Source organism: Candoia aspera, chromosome 1 (assembly GCF_035149785.1).
Source record: "Candoia aspera isolate rCanAsp1 chromosome 1, rCanAsp1.hap2, whole genome shotgun sequence".
NCBI lineage: Eukaryota > Metazoa > Chordata > Lepidosauria > Squamata > Boidae > Candoia > Candoia aspera.
In genome coordinates, this window is record NC_086153.1 from 63,730,282 (window position 1) to 63,745,224 (window position 14,943).

Sequence of the window (14,943 nt, forward strand, 5' to 3'; positions counted from 1 at the left end):
ATTTTACTGTATATTTATTTGAGTTTTTATTGTATATTTATTCTGTGTTGTAAACCGCCCAGAGTCCCTCGGGTCGGAGGAGATGGGGGGTGACAAATTTGATAAATAAATAAATAAATATGCTTTGCATAAGCAACCACGGAAACAAGTTTTAGACAGTAGGTGGCACTAAGAGACTACGTTAGCTTCACAGTCTATATCCTTCAGGGCACAAAAGAAAGGTCAGCTGAAGCAGGAAGTGTCCAGAATTATTTCAGTCCAGGACCAGCTAAGCTGAATTTACTTGCAGCCTCCTCTTAATTGCAGACATGTGGCAGCAGTTCTTGCAGACTGTCCGGTGAGTGTAAAGAGGTGGCAAGCAAATTTTGGGGAAAGTGTTAGAATGGAATGCAGTTGGTGTTTACCCGGCATTCTCCCAAAGAAGCCAATCTGGCAGTGAAGAAAGGTTGATCTGACTACTGCTGTGGGGAGTAGAAGTCCTCAGTACCAAGGCAGCAAGTCCTGGTTGTTGTGGATGGAAATGGGGGCTATAAAAGCTATAAGCTTTTAATATGGAGCAATGAAGCTGCAATGCTAGCAGCCTCAATCCATAAAAGTATATTTTAATTCCTGCCTCTTATATAAACATGCATAGAAAAAATGGTGAAGAAACCCACTTGATATAATGAGGCATTCATATATATATATTGAATGAAGGAAAGTGATGCATACATTCTGTACTGAGGATATAATGGAAGAACCATACTGTAGTTTTCCCTTTGCAAAATATTGAGAAGGTGAGCTCCCAGTCTGCCCCAATCAAATTAACATTCCTGAAGCTGCTTGGTGCTGAATTAACCACGATAAGGACTTTGAACAGCTAAATTCTTTGGAGATTTTACTACCATTTACATAATCCACAATGTAGTAGCATTCCCCAATCCATGATGTCTGGAAAAGATGGGGGGTTTAACCCATTAAATTTCTAAGCAAGTTTGGGGAAATCAAGGGATAAATTTAGGGTCTCGGACGTCTAAAATCCATTCTTCCTTGATAGACATAAACTGGAAGACCTGTTCCTTAAGAACACTTCCACATGATAACTTGAATCCATTTAAAGCCAGTTAAGTTTATCAGATATTTTGTTTTTTATGTTTCTTATTGTGAGCCATGCAAAGTCAACTGGAGTCAGGCAGCATCCAAATTTAACAAAATAAATAAAATATTGGATTGTTTGGAGGGCTCAAACTAGGCTTTTGCTAGCTCTGGTCTGGTTTATCTGAAACCAGAGCAAGCCAGGGTCATGTGGGTGTGGGTGTGTTTTCCACACAACATGCAGCTAAACAGAGTTTTGGGGCAGTTTGCCTCCTTATTGTCAGGAAATCCTGCCTCAACTTACCTTTCAACTCTTGGAATCAAGTGAGCCTTAACTCTGCCATTCCCCCAATTATAGAGACTTACCTCCCTATTCCTGGAAATTGAAATATGTATTTATCTCCTTCTCTCCCTAACTCAACCACCTACAACCATGTTAGCAGTATTGGGAGAAGTACCCAGCATCAAAACTGCTTACATGGGGCTCCTCCACATGGCACCCTTGAATTACTTCAGTTCTACATTTACACCTATCCAACCACATAATATTGGTACATTTGAAGTAAAGAGACTGTGTTTTTCTTATGTCATGACAAGTTTTAAAAAAACTAGAACAAAGTTGGGTCTATTCTATTCTACTGATTTTCTGGTTTCAGTCTGATTTTCTACTGAGATTGTTCCTGCCTTACCATACCTCCAGCTTCCTGGGGATTCACAAGCAAATCCATCAGAAAGGTGGACTCATAGAATCACAGTTAGATGCGGCTATCAAGTTCAACCCTTGGTTCTGTGTAGAAATTCAAATTGAAGCATCTTCAATAGATGGTTGTCTAACCTGACAACACTGTTTGTGACTTGGCAGTCTTTGTAATTTTCATCTTTGGATCTAGGGTTTTGGTTTTACTTTATTCAGCTCTGAGGACATGGGATGCCAAGGGGGGGGGGAGGCACAACAGATTTTACATACCTTGCATTTGTCACTGAATGCTGTTGGCACTTTAAAATTGAGGCACATGAGGTTTAAGCCTGTCTTACTCACAGGCTGGGGTTAAGATGAACCAACATCATGGGAACATGGCAACAAGAGCCATCAGAGGCAAAGTCAGGCAATCGCTAGTGAGTGAGATCAAAGCAGGGCATATTGGCAATTTCAGGTTTTCAGACACGGTGCCTCCCCTTTGGTCTCTAGTTAGCCTCTTCTCCTGCCATTTTGCCCTTTGTCTTCCAAAAGACCTAGATAGAGCAATGCTGCGCCTAAGGTTTATCACAGTTGTGCGATGATGCTAAACTGCTCAGTTAGCTAAGGACTTTATCTCCGTAGCCCTTATCAGTTTAGTGCAAGGGTGAAATAATGTAAAACTGGAATGATGACCCCTCCCCCACACCCGTTGTCTTCTGAAAGGAGCACAGAGGAATCCTCAAGTCAGCTTTTATTACATATAATAACAAGAAGAAAAGAGGGTGGGGGGAGGGCAGGAATCATAAGTAAAAGTTCTACTTATGACTTAGCTCCATTAGTGACTCTGATTTTTTAGAAACTTATGCAGTCGAATGGGGTGCAGGATTAGGATATAGGAAAGAGCCTAGCAATGACAGAGTTCTACAGTCAGACCTACTCCTGTCCACCTGCACCACAGTGGGAGGGTGATGCTTTTCCTGCCAGGTGTTGATGTGCAAAAGAGGGAAGATAGTAATGCTGGAGAATTCAACCAATCACTTTTTACATCTCACACTCACATGCATAATCAAGATAGCCCCATTTATTAATGTGATGGTACAGAAGCAACAGAGACAGGATAGAGGTCAGCAGTGGGGGCCACAAATGTCAGGCTGCTGTACAGGTAGTCCTCAACTTACGATCACAATTGGGATGGGAGTTTCCATCACTAAGGCAGTCATTAAGTGAGTCACATCTGATATTATGACCTTTTTTGCCATGGTTGTTATATGAATCACATGGTCATCAAGCGAAACTGGCTTCCCCCATTGACTTTGCTTCTCAGAAGCTGGCTGGGAAGGTCACAAATGATGATCATGTGATCCTGGGACACTGCAACCATTGTAAATACATGCCAGTTGCCAAGTGCCTGAATTTTGATCACATGACCACAGGGATGTTGCAACAGTCATGAGTGTGAGGACTGGTCATAAGTCACTTTTTTCAGCACCATCGTAACTTCAAACGGTCCCTAAAGGAATGGTTGTAAGTTGAAAACTACCTGTAGTATTTTGTTGACTCAGCTCAGCTTCCTAGCCAAGCAATCTGGATAGATCCTAGAGGACAATAACATTAAAAAAATATTCATTTGGACATCAAATGGGGAAAGAATTATTTTCTTACCCCAGAACTCATGATAGTTTAGGAATGGGAGGAACAAATGAAAAATTTTCCTCTCCCTTATTGGTCACTTTGAAGGAGCACTATAGGAGTGGAGACAATCACACTGCTGGCTTTGAAATGGTTTGGAGGGATTAGGGAAATGTAGCCTTACAGAAGTGCTCTAAATCAAATATTTCCAGACTGCAGAATATAGAAAGTTCCTTCCCTGTGCCAGAAATGCATTAAATGATATTAAATAAGTCACTAAATGATGTTAAATAAGTCACTGTCTTTCCTGTATTTGTTCAATTAAATTTGGGGATAACAATACTACCTTAGAATTAAATGTTAAAGATTAGAAAGAGAAACATTTTAAAATCCCCGAACACTAGAGAGATGATTTGATATTATTATTTCTCTGCTTGGATGGAAACTTAAAGAATTTATCTGTTTTTTCCTTGTACGCCACTGATCCTGGGGCAAAGGGCAGTTGCAGGCTTTTTCTGTTGCAAAAAAGTAAATATATAATCCCAAATCATGTGCCGAGTTAATAGTTGTTTGAAAAACCTTGCAGAAGAAACTGGGGTAAGATTTTTACAAATGAAATGTGCATTATCTGTCTGGCTTTAATAGATCAATCATTTGGTTAAGGTTCTTTTTCAGGGTAATCATCCCCCACCCCCATATGTAGCTATTACTCATTCTCTATAAAGAATAGTAGTTTTGTTTTTGGAAATTTGCATTTTTTTTCCACTGTGAAAGTCATCACCTTTTATTACTGAAAATATGAAAAAAAATCCAAAGCTTTAAAGCCAATGCCTTTAATAAACCAACTACAGTATTACAAAATTGCTACAAGTTTTCAAGTTTCTTTACTCAGCTAGCTTCCACACCCATTACAATTTCAAGTTCTACACAGATGCAGATTAGCATCTGTTGAATATTAGCTAGAATTTCACAGATGCAAACAATATTCCTTCTTCCCAATCCTAATATTTTATTTATAAAATATAATATTTTAAAGAAGATTTCAAAGCTGACCTTACTACGATTTTTTTAAAAAAATTATTTGAGAAACAGTGTTGTTGAGATGTATTACTTAAGTAGGAAGTCATGCCCAACAAAATAAAACAATTGGAAATACTAGCCAAGTTCTCTCAGTTTTTATCATAATTAAAAACAGGCTGGGATCTACGTAAAGCTGTAAAAAGCAGATATTGGCATTATTTTTACATTCATAATAAATGAATTATATAAATACAAATGTGTTTATCCTGATTGCAGGTAACTGAAGGCAATTAGACACAAAGCATAGACAGATTTATAGGCAGAAGCTTGTTAGTTCTCCCATATGAACAGAAAAACAATACAATAGCAGACATGACTGTTGCCAAAACAAGGGACAGATGGAAACCAGGCCTCCTGTCCCAAAGAAGGGGGCAGGCAGTCTGCGGCAAAGGGCAGTGAGAGAAAGAGGTGCAAAAGGGTTTGAATATGGATTCCATAAAACAGGATGGCTCTTGAAACAGAACCGTTAGTGGAATTCTTTCATTATGAGCTCTTAACTTTTCTTCAATAAAAATGACTTATCAGATTCTTGTGAACCTGCTTAATTGATTCCAGTCCAGCCTGCTGGTTGAAGTGCGAGATTTTATTTATTTATTTATTTAACACATTTATATGGCTGCCCAACTCACACGTGGTGAGTCTGGGTGGCTTACAGAATTAAAATCGATAAAACACACACCCCACAGCAGCAACAAACACACTCAAATTAAGCACTTGATCAGCTCTGTAGCAACCTGGGGCCCACAGGTCTGCTGACAAAACCACATCTTTAGGGCCTTCCAGAAAAGGAGCAAGGATGGGACCAATCTTATCTACGGGGGAATGATGTTCCAAAGGAAGGGAGCCACCACGGAGAAGGCCCTTTTCCTCAGCCTCACTAGATATACATCCCTAACTGAAGGGACCCACAACATACCCTGCTTCCCCGCTCTGGTGGACTGGGTAAATGTGACTGGGGAAAAGCGGTCCTGCAAATAACCTGGCCCCAAGCCATGAAGGACTTTAAAGGTGATAACCAGCACCTTGGACGTGAAAGCTACAGCCAGTGTTGTTTATGTTGGTTGAACCTTATTTCATTTTATTTATCTATTTATTAAATTTATATCACCGCCCATCTCCCCCAATGGGGGACTCTGGGCGGTTTACAATAAATAGCAGTTATTGTCAGAGTCAAGCCTGCCTCTGAGTCAGAAAGGAAAATTCCTTCTGAGTCAGAGGAGGAAATAGAAACTAACCGGGCTGAAACTAGGAAAACGAAACTTCAGGATGAACCAGCAGTGCAGGAAGAGTCCAAGGTGCTGATTGGCCAGGATTCAGGGGAGGATTTGAATCCTCCAATCAGCGTGTTCCAATGACGTATATGTATATCTAGTGAGGCTGAGGAAAAGGGCCTTCTCCGTGGTGGCTCCCTCCCTTTGGAACATCATTTCCCTCGGAGATTAGATTGGTCCTATCCTTGCTCCTTTTCTGGAAGGCCCTAAAGATGTGGTTTTGTCAGCAGAAAAGCACGTGAAAGAGAAGGCAGCCCGATTGGCTGCAGAAGCGTCCAGGCGCGCAAAGGATCAGGATAAAAGGCAGACAAGCAGGGAGCAAGCTGCTGGAGACAACCGATCCTCCAAGCCTGCAGCTTCAACGGAAGAGTCCCCATCTGCATTGGTGACAGCGTCTGTTGCCGAAGAGGAATGAGCGCCTTTGCTCCGCTCTGAAGAGGACTTGAATCCTGCCTCTGCTGCCATCAAGGATTCTGGATCCACCATGCCCAGCGATCTCAGCCTTCCATCCAGCCTTGAAACTCTATGATCTTCTGCACAGCTTCTTTGTGCCTTTGATTCTCAGTCCTGTGGCATGCCTTTGGTGCAGTCCAACTGTGCTTCGGGTGCTCAGCCTTGCTCAGGAGTTTCACACCTATCTTGTTGTGAACCTGTATTCTAGTGTAGCCTTGCTCCAAGTTCCCAGCCTTGCTCCCAGTCTCCATTCCAGAGGATCCAGCCCAGTCCAGGGCTTCCAGCCAAGTCTAGCCTTGCTCTGAGTTCCCAGCCTTGCTCCAAGTCTCCAACCTAGTCCAGAGTTTCTAGTTGAGTCCAGTCTCGTTTCCAGTTCAAGATGTATGTCTGCAGCTTCAGCAGAACCTTGTGTTCCAGTCTCTTCCAGCCTCCCAGTTTCCGCTGGGGAGTCCTGTTCTGCTGTCTCCTTGTGGCCCAGTTGGGCTTGTTTGAACCCAACTCTTTGTACTTCAAGGACTTACTTATTGTAAATAGTTATTTAATAAAGAGTATTTTTGATATTACTCTGCCTGGTTGCATAATCTGAATACTGTATGTGGGTTGAGCTCCAATACTTCTGGAGGGCCCAAGACTGGCCTTCCGACAGCTCCATGATAGGTTGTGGGGAGAGGAGGACAAGGAGATGCAAGCAGATGCCCCCTTCCAAGCACCTCACCTTCCATTTGCCATCAGGCCACATTTCCCTCCCTACAGCTGCGGGATCCTGGGGTTATGTAACGGGAAGTACTGTACATCTGCTATTTTGGAGAAAAAATATGAAAGAAACACTAGATGAAATATTAAAAGGCAGAGATATTACACTGGCAACTAAGGTAAATATTGTCAAGGCCACTGTTTTCCCATTTGTTACATATTGCTGTGCAAGCTGGACCATCAGAAAGGCCAAATGAAAGAAAAATCACACCGCTGAACTGTGGTGCTGGAGAAAATAGTTGAAAATACCTTGGACCACAAGAAGAACAAATCATTCATTAGTAAATAAGGTAAAACCAGACTACTCACTGGAAGTGCTATTACTGAAGCTAAAGCTTAATGTTCTGACAAAATATGAGAAGGTAAGAATCTTTAGAGAAGATCCTAATGCTTGGAAAAATGGACAGTAATTAAAAAAAGGAAACCAATAGAAGACAAGGTGGCCAGATGCTATTGCTGATGATACCAGCATCAACTTAGTAGAACTCAGAGAAGCAATTCTGGGTGAACTGATGACCAGCTGATTATGAAGAATCAGAAATGACTGAACAACTGAACAACAAATCCTCATATAGTATACAAATTATATACAGCTCCATTTGGGATTATTACTATGAAAATGTGGGATAGTTTTTAATAAATTAATACACTTGGCTACAACCCTAAACATAATATAAAAGTAACTGCATTGTAATCAATAGTTCTTCTTTTAGAGAATATATGCTTGAGGTGGGAAATGTGCCATGATTTCTCTTTCACAAATCTAAGATGTGTTTAGAAAAGCCATCATACAGGAGTTTGCCTGGTGCTATCTTTATGGATTTTTTTGGTGCTCAGGAAGACCATTTTATTCACTCAAACCTCTTTAGTAGTTTATGTTTCATATTCTGGATGTCTCTGTTGAAACTCTGTATTTTTAGTTTTTATAGTTTTATATTTTATTTTAATGTGTGTTTGTTTTTAATGCTTCTGTTAAAGATTTTTAACGATTGTCTTTTAATTTTAATCTGCCTTAAATATATTGCTTGGCAACATATTCAATTGAAACATATGTTAATTAAATAGTATGGCCCAGATGCTTTAGCATCTCTTAAAGAAGAAACCAACAATTCAGTTTTATAAGGTATTAAATAATGAAATGAAAGTAAACATTAGCTGTATATTTGATCTGTGAAAGAATTAGAATACCTAATTTTGGGAAATCAATGGGTTCAGGTATTTAAAAAAGGGAAATATACTTCTGAAGATTTAAAAATAAAATTAATTCATCAGCAAATATTTTTTCAGCTCTATTCAACCCCTTAAAGAAGGTTACTTTTGAAAAAAAAAAAGATCTGGAAGAACAAATCTCAAATTCAGAAAGGTTCAAGAATAGTCCGTTTCCAGTCCAAGGCTCCAGGTAATCTAACAACAGTGTACAGACCAAGTCAAAGATAGCATTAGAACATTCTTGGCCACAAAGAGCGAGTCACAAAAGCCAAGTCTTCTCTATAGCCCTGACTACCAGTTTGCCTGATTGACTGAGTCATGTTTCTCCCTTTCAAGTAGACGTTTGACTTTTTTTTGGCAATGTGGTGCTGGCTCACAACCCTCCTTAACTCAGACTAATTAGTTTGTACCTGTGTCTCTTCAAGTGCCACTGATGCATACTCTCTAGACCAGTGTTTCTCAATCTTGGCAACTTGAAGATGTGTCGAGTCCACATAGCTTCAAGTTGACAAGGTTGAGAAACACTGCTCTAGGTAATACCTGTGGCTCAGGCTGAAACTCAGTCTGGTCAATCTCTTCAGTCTCTGAATCTGAAGAGTCAAACTGATCCCAAACAACCAGTTGTTTTATGAGTTGGCTATATCAGGAGAGTAGATAAATAGATGTGGGGAGAAACTTGCTTGTGTGTACATCAACCAAGAGAAAAAACAAGACTAAACACACTTCACACATGGTATGTTCTCTGCTCCCCAGTATTTATTTCAGGTGCCACAACTTAGCAATAGAGACTGAGCTCACTATTTCTGTTTATCAACAAGCATCAGCATGAAAGGATGGCAGAAATGCATGAAGATGCAGGAGTGTCTCTAGGGAGGGCTTCAAAAAAAAAGTGGCCACAAGATTGAAACCCACCCCTTTCTTAACATGTGTCCAACGCAAGACACATAAAAAGTATAGAGCATTGATCTTGTAGTTGTGGCTATCATCTTGACTTCTTTGAAACCTCCCGCCCCCGGCATCCTTGTCCAGATATAATCCATACTATCTCAATTATCTGTTACCTTAAAACTCATTTATATTTTAAATCCTGGGAATCTTTTTTCAAAAACTCACCATATTAACTGAGGGGGCTACAAATATCATTCTTCTTTAATCAGTGTTCCTTTCAGCTTCTACCTCACACCATTTTGATCGTTTTGTAGGTCTTTCGACACATCCCAGAAAAATGTGGTCGCAGCTTCCTGTATTGCAGGAGGTGGAAGCTTCCTGATTTACTGGCTCCTGACAAGGCACAGGATGAAGACTCTAGAAATAGGAGATGGATGGTGGAGCTCAGATGAAAAACCACCAACAAATCAAGAAGATGAAGGAATTAGACCATTCCAAGTGAAAACCTCTGAGAAGGAAATCCAGGTATGAATGAACATGAGCAAACTCAGAGACTTTGAGAATTACTATACTACCAGAGACATGAACAGTTAAAATAGTCAAGATGGTAGCTGCAACTGCACAATCAAGGGCCCCACTTTTATGTGCTGAAAAAAGGGCAGGGCTTCAAACCCAAAGTGGCAGACTCCCTCTTGACTATGGATATCCCCTCATGTCTGCCCCTATTTATTATTGTGCATCATTTATCTCACATTGTATAATAACTGTTAAATTTGGCCTATCAAATATACATCAGAAGTTTACTGTAGATCAGTGTTTCTCAACCTTAGCAACTTGAAGATGCGTGGACTTCAGCTCCCAGAATTCCCTAGCCAGCCATGCTGGCTGGGGAATTCTGGGAGCTGAAGTCCACGCATCTTCAAGTTACCAAGGTCGAGAAACACTGCTGTAGATCATACAATGTATGCATGCCAGTTCTGCCCAGTGTTGCATGAGTTAAAATGACAAACAACTGTCCTTTTAGGATGCCTTCTCTAATAGCAGCGTGCTTTTAAAATATCTGCTATACTATCATCCACATCAAAGATTTTTTTTTTCTCCCTCTCTCTTTCTAGGATTTGTACCAGCGGCTCGACCAGACCCGCTATACACCACCACTAGAGGGAGCTGCCTTCAATTATGGTTTCAACTCTAACTATTTGCAGAAAGTGGTCTCCTACTGGAGAAATCAGTTTGACTGGCAGAAACAAGTTAAAATCCTTAACCAGTACCCACATTATAAAACCACCATTGAAGGTGAATTCTTTTCCATTGAACTTTACATATAGCTCTCCTGTAATGGAACAAAGCCCTCTTGTCCAGCCCCTTTTTGCATTTCACATTAAACTTTCTCTGCTATACAGTAGTTAACTCACTGTTGATTGTGTTGAATTTCCAACAGGGATTGAAGTTCATTTTATTCATGTGAAGCCGTCTCATATCTCAAAAGACCAATCCATCAGACCTTTGCTGATGGTGCATGGCTGGCCTGGCTCCTTTTATGAATTTTATAAGATCATCCCCTTGCTTGCTGATCCAGTTGGTCATCTTTCAAACAGTGAAGATGTAGTGTTTGAGATTATTTGTCCATCCATCCCAGGCTATGGCTTTTCTGAGCCTCCCCACCAGCAGGGTAAGTTATTTTCCTAGTAACAGGTTTTAATTCATTATAATTAAATAATAGTGTGATTTTTTTTCCTTATGGCATAACATGTTGGGCACCCTATGGTTAAACAAACCGTATGTCAGTACAGCCTTATGGCATTTTAAGAGTTAGTGGATTTATTATGGCCTTGGTTTTGATAGACGACATCTACTTCTTCAGATATACAGTAGGAAGGAAAGAGATTATCAACATGAGGTAAGAAAGAAATAAAACACAAATGGTCATTCGCAAATAACTACTGGTTGTGACTGGGGTTGCTAAATCCATGCTGCACAACGACTAGATGGCAGCAGAGTTAGTGTCTACTTGCTGCCATCTAGTGGTCACCTGGCCTAGATATAATAGCTCTTGGGACACACTGGCATTCTTGCATTATGTATGATCTGACAAGCATTAGGAGTGGTAAAAGGCCCATCTGTGTTCATGCCATCGATTAAATGGAGCTGTGCACTGCTCAGCTGTGTCATAATAAAATCAATTTTAGTAGTTTCTGTGCTCTAGAATCCTGTGAATTTGAAATGCTTCCTCTAACACTTTTTGAATATTGACATTTTCGATGTTAGATCTGCATCCATTTATTCTGTTTGCCTTACCCTGATCATGTTAAACACATTCTTAATATCACATTTATCTCAACTGACAGGCTTTGACGCAATGGCTGCAGCTCGGATTTTTCACAAGCTGATGCAGAGACTGGGTTTCCAGGAATATTACCTACAAGGCGGGGACTGGGGCTCCCGAATCACCACACTCATGGCACAGATGCTGCCAAAGTGAGTGGCTGGGATCTCTTTGTGACTCTGATGTTTTTACATATATCACACAACAGGAACTAGAATCTATGGATATCCATATTATCAAGATTAGATAATGTACAGTATGCACGATCATTTTTTCATCATCTAATTCAGTTGGGCTACTGAGAAACAGGAGCCTTAATTTACAAAGAAGTCTCTGCTGTGCAAATCAAAGTTGCACTTATCATATAGGTACACTAATTGTTTTTCCATGCTATAATCTTTAAATAATCTATTCCTAGAAAGATAACATATATTGTAAAAAATATTATGTTAAATTATTGGAACAAATAATTTTAAAAAGTGGATTGTGGATTCTAGCCCCATGGGGAATCAATTTTTCCTCATGAAGAATTTCTAGATTGTTTAATTGTACACAGAGGAAGCAATTGAAAACTGTACACAGAGGAAGCAACTGAAAATGTCAGGTATTACAACTAAGCAATAATTATAATTGCCTTCTGCATCCTTTGTCAATATCAGTTTTCTCACATCTCTTAACATTCTTCCCTATTTAAGTGTACCACATTATGCATACTAATGAGCCCCATTTACTTTTCAGTAAACGTATTTAAGATCACCTTCTTTTCCTTGATTTCAGATATGTAAAAGGACTTCACCTTAACATGGTCTTCCTATCCAAACTTGGTTGGAGTGCCCTGGTAGATTTACTACTGGGAGCATATGTACCATGGCTGGTGGGCCTAACTAGGGAAGACTCACGGCGCATGTTCCCTTATTTTAAGAAACTGTATGATATATTGCGTGAAACTGGCTATATGCACATCCAAGCCACCAAACCAGACACAGCAGGTTTGTGAACTTAATTCTTTATGAAAGATCAAAAACTCACACATAAACTGAAACAAATCTGAATTTAATGTACAAAACATTTTTAAGGAAGGCAAGTAGCACTGATTGAAGTAATGAATCAACAAGTTTCAGAGTAACATTGTTCTACCCACAACTTTTGGAAATTTTTATTTTTTTTCAAAAAGCCAAAAAATCAACAGACCGTTATTTTTATATTTCTAGTGGAATTTTAAAGAACTGCAACCAAAAATAAGCAAAAAGGATACACTGAATAATTGGCTAGACTAAATATTAACCTCCAAAGAGCAGGTGCAACAATCTTAAAGCATTTTCAATTTTCTCTCATACCCAGGAAGATAAGTATTGTGATGCCTCCCCCATCCTATGTGCATTATCTAAACCAATAGTCTGCAATCACCTTTTTGATTGCTGGAATATAGCAAATAAATATAATTTAAATTACAACTTTACATTTTACTCTTCTGTTACATTAGAAATTACACATTGATGATGACTATTGGAAGGATTCGGAGATCTGCAACAAATACTATACTTACGATTGTATACTCTTGATCTAAACATTTTTTTTTTCTCAGTTGGCCACTGTTGACAAACAAGATACACGGGTTGTCTCATTTAATAGGCTTTTGCATATTGGGGAAAGGTTCTTCAGAACTATTAGATTACCCTTATTCAAATTTAATTAAGAAGTCAGCTGAGCTGTACAAATCTGAAATTGTATTATTTCAGCTGTAGTTAATATATTGCTGGTTGCACTTAATTCCTGTGCATGTGTATTTTCCTGTTTTCACCTCCATAGACAGTGAAAATCAAAAACCGACTTCAGATCTATAACTGAATTACACAATATGCTATCCAAATATGTACTTCCATAGAAAAAAGTGAGTATGTGCAGATGCTTTTGGAGTCAGCATACTTAGCAGCAATCCAATGCTCAATATCTAATAGTATTTTTTCAGTCAAATTAGTTACATACTTACAAGAAGAATTAGGCCACCATGCCGACGTCAAAGACAAGAGAACTTAAATGTTGGCTAAAATCCAAAGCCCTAATCTCACTCGCAAATCTCCTTCATGGTAGAGCTTCTAGCTCTAAATAGTGCAAGCAGGTAAGCTGAAAGTAAATGTGCTACTTTTCTAACCTAGGGTGTGGACCGAATGACTCCCCTGTAGGACTTGCTGCATACATCCTAGAGAAATTTTCCACCTGGACAGATATATCATTCCGCAGCATGGAAGATGGGGGTTTGGAAAGGTAAGATTCTTTATAACAACTATATATTAGAAGAGAGAGAGAAATTATTGTAAATATATAACTGCTGGCTTAAAATTGTTTGGAGAATATTGTTGAAATATGAACAGCTGCAAGTTATATCAGATGACTTGCAAGTGAATATTTTAATTCTAACTTATTTAACATCAGCCAATAGTTGCTGGTAATTCATTCACTCCCTGCTCTACAACAGTGAATTAGACTAAGAACATGCATTAAAGCTCTGATAATAAAAAATGTGATGCCCCTTCTCAGGAAATACTCTCTGGATGAACTTCTGACAAATGTCATGATTTACTGGGTGACTTCCTCCATTGTGCCTTCAATGCGCTTTTATAAAGAGAATTTTTCCAAGGATCCAAATACTCTTCCTGATACCAGGTAAGAAGGGAGTAGAAAAAATTGTTCCCATTGTAAAGGTACTTTATATTAGTTCTTATCTCCAAAGAAAGTCTCCCCTCCCCTGAAATTGTTAGGATATTTTACATTCCATATTTAAAACAAGTGATTTAGTTTTGAAATTAAGTTAAATATTAATCTGAAATTTGTTTTTGTCAAAGCCATAATCAAATTCCTCTTCCCACATGAAACCTGTGGTGAATGCCTAGAAAGTTTTAAACTTTAGGATATTCTAGAGAATGTTAAGTCTCATTTTCTAAAAAGATATTCAAAGGTTACTCTTCAGCACAGTTAATTTAAACTGGGGTAAAAAACTCATAATTCAACTATATATGTAAAACATATTGGATCTATATTAAAACCAAGAATGTGACTAAGAAAAAATAGCATCTATAATAATTAATGAACTCTTGACTAGATACATGCTCTTCCACAACAGGCTTGGAGTTTATGTTCCAACTGGCATTGCTGCATTCCCCAATGAGCTGGTTCATTGCCCACGCTCCTGGGCAAAGAAGAAATTTAAAAACATTGTCACCTACACCTACATGCCCCAGGGAGGGCATTTTGCTGCCTTTGAGGAACCAGAGCTCTTGGCTCAAGACATCAAGCAATTTGTGAGGAAGGTTGAACATCTGAATTAAACCATGTAACAAACCTTTTTCAGAAAACACTTTATCAACCAAACATTGTAAATTTCTGACCAACTTGTATCACTTACAACAAAATGTTGTTTATTAAGTTCTAGACAGTTGGATTTTCTTCTGTGAGAAACTGACTGTTGCAGCCATATAAGGTAAAAAAAAGACAATATTCATATTAAAGCAATTGTTTATAGCAAGGTAGTGGTTCTTGTTTTGATTTACTTCATTTTACAAACTGAAATAGGACAGTTCCTT

General features: G+C 39.0%; 1 protein-coding gene across 1 annotated transcript; it reads left to right on the forward strand.

Moving 5' to 3' along the window:
* Positions 1 to 217: 217 nt before the first annotated feature.
* Positions 218 to 14,818, forward strand: LOC134498860 (epoxide hydrolase 1-like). The gene is made up of 9 exons (XM_063305202.1): positions 218 to 337; positions 9,351 to 9,561; positions 10,152 to 10,332; positions 10,478 to 10,708; positions 11,385 to 11,514; positions 12,140 to 12,351; positions 13,519 to 13,627; positions 13,901 to 14,026; positions 14,484 to 14,818. Exons 1-9 carry the CDS (start codon positions 309 to 311, stop codon positions 14,686 to 14,688), a joined length of 1,434 nt encoding a protein of 477 aa, XP_063161272.1. The 5' UTR covers positions 218 to 308; the 3' UTR covers positions 14,689 to 14,818.
* Positions 14,819 to 14,943: the final 125 nt, after the last annotated feature.